The 5,167-nt window shown below is 39.0% G+C and overlaps 1 protein-coding gene across 1 annotated transcript in view; it reads left to right on the top strand.

Annotated features, from left to right (window-relative positions):
• The first annotated feature begins 1,157 nt into the window (after positions 1-1,157).
• Positions 1,158-5,167, top strand: part of dnaja1 (DnaJ heat shock protein family (Hsp40) member A1) — a 10,825-nt gene continuing 6,815 nt past the window's right edge. Inside the window, exons 1-2 of the mRNA XM_032532044.1 lie at positions 1,158-1,162; positions 4,310-4,315. Of these exons, the coding sequence (XP_032387935.1) occupies positions 4,314-4,315 (2 nt within the window). The 5' untranslated portion in view covers positions 1,158-1,162; positions 4,310-4,313. The remainder of the gene's footprint in view (positions 1,163-4,309; positions 4,316-5,167) is intronic.

The raw sequence follows: 5,167 nt of genomic DNA, 5'->3' as shown, positions 1-5,167 counted from the left end.
CCGTATTGCCGATACCAATACGATACTTTTTACTTAAAAAAATACTTTTGTGTATGGGAGAGCGTTTCATTTTTTCCGAGGTGAATGAATGATCAATTCTTTAGGCAATATTTTTTTATTAATGTCTTGAAGTGCACAAAATTATTAGTTATTAGGCACTGTAGAATGAATACAGCGAGTCGGCTGCATCTCTGCGCGTTGTGTCAGTGGTCACGTGACGACACAACAACGAATCACGCAGAGGAGCAGGAGGGGGAGGAGGAGCAATGTGGGCCAAGATGTGAAAGCGGCGTTTGCTCAGGAAGGTGGAAGACACAAGCAAAGTATAGTGAACGTAGAGGAGAGATATCTAAATTAAAATTCGATTCAATTACAGTTGTATCGATCAAATACCAATACCAGCGTTGGCATCGATACTATCGATATTTAGATCAATCCGCCCACCCCTAACGTATATGAGTAAACTAACTCCAGAAGATGGCAGAAGTGCAACATTAAGGATGAGAGCTTGGCGGCTATTAGAAATGGAGCATTGATGTTCAATAGAACCATGGATGTGTTGTAAAACAAGGAATATAACAGGGAGTGAATTGCCTTAACCTCTGTTTTATGTAAGATTATGGAGCGCATGATAACAGACTTGTGGATAAACTGGAGAAAAGCGGATATTTTGTAGAATATCAGTGGATTTAGGCAGGGGGCGGTCAACAATGGATGCTGTTTTAGACGGATATTGACATAAAAAAGCCAATATAGAAGCTGTTGTTGCAGTGTTTTGGGACTTCTAGAAAGCTTATGCTATGCTTTGGAAGGAGGGGTTTCTCATTGTAGCTACTATATGATGCGGGAATCAGAGAAAGAATGTTAAACTGGATTTAGAATATTTTAAGTAGGCCTAATAGGACAATTCAGGTAAGGGTGGGAAGTGAATTGTCAGAGGAGATTGAGGGAATGGAACCTCTCAAGGTGGTGTTAAGCCCAGTTCTTTTTAACATAGTTGGTATGTGTTGGAGCCATTAGGCCTACAACATTTGGTTTTGTTTATATACCACGTTAATTAATCTTCAGTTTTATGTTTGAGCACTGGATGGGGTATTGTCTCGGAAGGTAATCAGCCACAGGCACAGTGTTGAGAAACGGGGAAAGTGTACAGCTTTTCATCGTGTCATGAGAAATGAATGGAACCAAACCAGAAATGAAATGAAATTGACTAATGATGTGCGACCGTGATCAGGTAGTTAAGGGAAAATAAATGGGTCAGCACCGAAATGCAGACAAATTGTGGAAATGTATTATTGACACGCAGAACAAGAGTTTAAGTAAGTTCTCCCCCACCTCATTGGCCTAATGTAGGAGTTTGTAAAAGACTCTATAGTATGTTTAGCAGAGTGGGAAAAGAATTCCGGTTTTCATTGTTTGCAGACGACGGGGCTCTCTGGAAGCGAGGGAGGAACCTTTCTTAAATTTTTGGCCACATTCAAACTGCTTTGGAGAGGATATGGGCCAATGATTGAGGGCTTCAAAAGATCAACACACAAAACAAAATACATGGTATTTGGACGTAAGTGTAAATGCCAACACAGCTGTTACAAATATATAATGCGAATATTGAAAAAGTAAAAAACTTGAAATTTTTAGGGATGTGGTTAGATGAAAGAATGACATGTAAAAAGCATATTGAGATGGTTTTGCTTGAATGTGGGAAAATTAATGTCCTAAGATGTGTGGCTGGGTCTGATCGAGGGGCTGATAGTGAACTATGATGATAAACAGAGCAATGATGAGATCATGGCTGTATGGTAGATGGGGCAGCAGCCCCTTCAGTGATAGTTAGCTTGATATAGTCCAAGCAAAAGCCCTTAGTGTGTAGTGGGGCGTTTCCTACACCTCCAATATCTGCATTATTAATAGGAACAGGGGAGATGCCACTAGAAATAAGAAGACATAAACTTGGTTTGAAGTATCTAATGAAACTAAAACAGCGGACAGGAAAATTACCAACAACAAACTGTTGAGTCAGCATTGGGAATTTATGGGAACAGCAAAATTAATCAAAACAAACTTTACAGAAACATTCAAATCTATGGCAGGTGAAATTTGAGAAATTGATGATATTGAATGTATGTCCACCAATATGTTGTTCAGATATACCTTTGTGGTTGATTCCAGATCCCAATGTTGATTTATATTTTTTTGAAAACAAGCAAAAGAAAGATGTCAGAGGTTGTAGTGGAGGAGATAAAAGCCTGGCAGTGTCAAATGTGGGGAGGCCACCTACAAATTTATACTGCTGGATCTAAGGATCCTGAGAGCAGTGGCCTTTGGTATTAGCATACCTGACATACTATATATTACAAAAAGGTTGTAGGATTGCAGATCGTTTGTCAGTATTTACTGCAGGGTTGGTAGCAGTTTAATGGGCAGTAAGGTGGGTTGAAGATAACAAACCGGAAAATTCAGTCATTCAGCTGCAACCCTAATTACAATTTAAAAAAATACCAAAACTAAGTCCAGACCTGTTTGTGGAAATGTTGCAGGTGTCATACAGAATTTACAAAGCAAACGAGGTGGTTTTTTTGTGGGTTCCGGCGCACATGGGCGTGGAGGGTAAAGGGGGGGAAATGAGGTGGCAAAGAAAGCAGTGCAGGAGGAAAGAGTTCACATTATTTGCAGTAGGCCCTATGGGTCCCCGGATTACACGGGAATAATAAATAGGTCAGTAAAGAAGAGGGGGCAACGTTCACGGGATTGTGAAAGGAAGTGGATAATTTATTATTCAGGACAAAGAATGGTAGTGAAGGACAGATGTAATTCTAGATGTCAAAGAGATGCAGTAGTCTTATCCACATTGAGCTTTGGGCATTGTGGGCTGAGCTGTGGGCTGGCTCGGACTGGTAAACATGCTGATGGAAAATGTGACTGTGGAGACGAGGAAACAGTGAAGCATGCATTAGTGCAGTGTGTACTCTCATCAAAGAAAGAAACTGTTTTTAATTTACACTCTTTATTGAATTTGGACAGTTGGAACAAATTGAAAAAAACGGATGGATTACCTGAAAAATGTTGGAGTAGGCTATATAAAAAGATATAGACAATTATTAAAATTAAAAATTAAAATTAAAATTATGAAATAAATTGTAAATAGCCATTAGAGAACAGAGGAGGGCAGCAATACGCCATAGTTGCGGCTAGCCTGCCGGAAACAAGAAAAAGAAGAAGAAGAGGAGGAGGAGTTTTCAAGCTGCCGTTAATACCAATACCCAAAGAATAAAAATCTTCTGGAAGAGTCTCTGAGGAGTGCTTTGAACTTGTGAGGATTCAAACTAGCTACTGTCTTCATACAAGGTTGGAACATATTAACTGTAACCACAGATTATTTTTGTACCAGTGTCACATGTAATTATATAGTTTATCGTACAAACAGAATAGAGTTGGCGTGTTAGCATTAGCTAGGCTATCATTTGGCTCATGGTTGTGCTAACGTTAGTTAGCTAGCTAGCTAGGTTGATTAAGTAACTAACGCTTTCTAAAGTAGGCCGATGGACATGAAACCGTGTCCCTGTCTTCATTGAAAGCAGGGTAACCGGTGATTAATTACTTATATATTAGCATCAAGTAATACTGGTGTCAACCAAATATAAACCTGTGTTGGTCAGATAACGATAGTTCATGGTGTTTACCGTCCTGATTGTGAGAACATATTTAGCTAGAATAAACAACGTTAACCAAAACAAGCATGACGTGTAGAAAGTGCCTTATATTTCAACCAATCAATTTGTGTCACGTGAAATCGTACGGGGTACAGTTCCAGTGAAATATTACCCCATCAACTCATTCCACTTGTGGATGAATCATCTTAAAGCAGAATAATGCCGTCAGGTCGGTACACAGAGAAATAACCCGGTTGAATGGCACCGGCTCTCCAGGATCCGGCCGAGATGGCCAGCAGAGGAGTCTCGGTGATCAATTCCTCCGTGCTTGCCTCGATGATCCTCTGATGTAGCTACAGATGGTCATAGACGCAGACACGATCTTGCCAGCTTGAGCACATCTTTACCTTTTCCTCGGTGTTTACTCTGTAGTTTACATTTGAAAACTTGACCGGCCTGTAGTGTCACAACTTCAGGTTAGCGGAATTAACGTCACAACTAACATTGTTCATTTACAAAAATGGAAAAATAAACTACTGCACCATTTGATATGGTCATCATATGATACACTAATGATCTAATAGAATAAACACATTATTGTCTAGCTGAGGGGGAAAATAGTTTTTAGTCTCACCTAGGAAAATATAAAAACAAAACAGGCCCATAAGATAAAAACGTCACATTATCAGATCTCTCAATGCACAACAGTCATTGCATTCATACATGGTGTACAGCCTACACTCTCATACTGTAATTGCAATTTAATGGTCATACAAATTTTGTCCTCCCTTTTATATCAATTTGGGTACATTAGAATTGCAATACAATTTAGAAGCGCAACATACTTAACATTACAACCTTGAAAATGACCACAGGGTTGAAAAAGCACCTCTAAACTCTTTTTACTAAAACATTACAACTTTCATGAAGGTTGGATTTAATTGCAGGGCTTTTAAATTAAACTGCATTAGTTTTAGCCAGGTTTACCTAAATGACAGCCGAGAGTAAATCTACACAGACATGTACAAAACACTTGACCCTCATCACAGCCTGATATCTACCTGGGTACATTTATAATAATGAGTAGCACTTGAAAATCTTGACAAGCAGAGCAACATTCTCATGGTGAGCTTTCATACATATACCACTGGTGAGCCGGCGCCTACTGTAAACCCTCAACAGTGAGACTTGTAGGTTCATACAAGCATACCGTAAGCATACTTTACTGTTGATACACTCTGCGTTGCTATTTTATTACATATGTACAGTGTAATGCAATCAACTACTATAGTCTCGCAAAAAATAATACATTCTTACAAGTTTATATGCTTGAAATTAGTCAAATGTTTATTCAACTGAATGCAATTTGCGTTTCATTTAATAAATGTTTTTGTCCACCACTATTTACATACACGATTGAGGGAGACGGACGTTTTAGAAATATTTACTCCTAATTATTAACTGAGCAAATACAAATCTGGCCTGCGGAGTAATGATGGTCAAGTGAAGCTTCGCGA

The sequence above is a fragment of the Etheostoma spectabile genome, chromosome 2 (genome assembly GCF_008692095.1).
Source record: "Etheostoma spectabile isolate EspeVRDwgs_2016 chromosome 2, UIUC_Espe_1.0, whole genome shotgun sequence".
NCBI classification, from domain to species: Eukaryota; Metazoa; Chordata; class Actinopteri; order Perciformes; family Percidae; genus Etheostoma; species Etheostoma spectabile.
The sequence above is the reverse complement of the archived record's forward strand: the minus strand, read 5'-3'. Positions and strand labels throughout refer to the sequence as shown.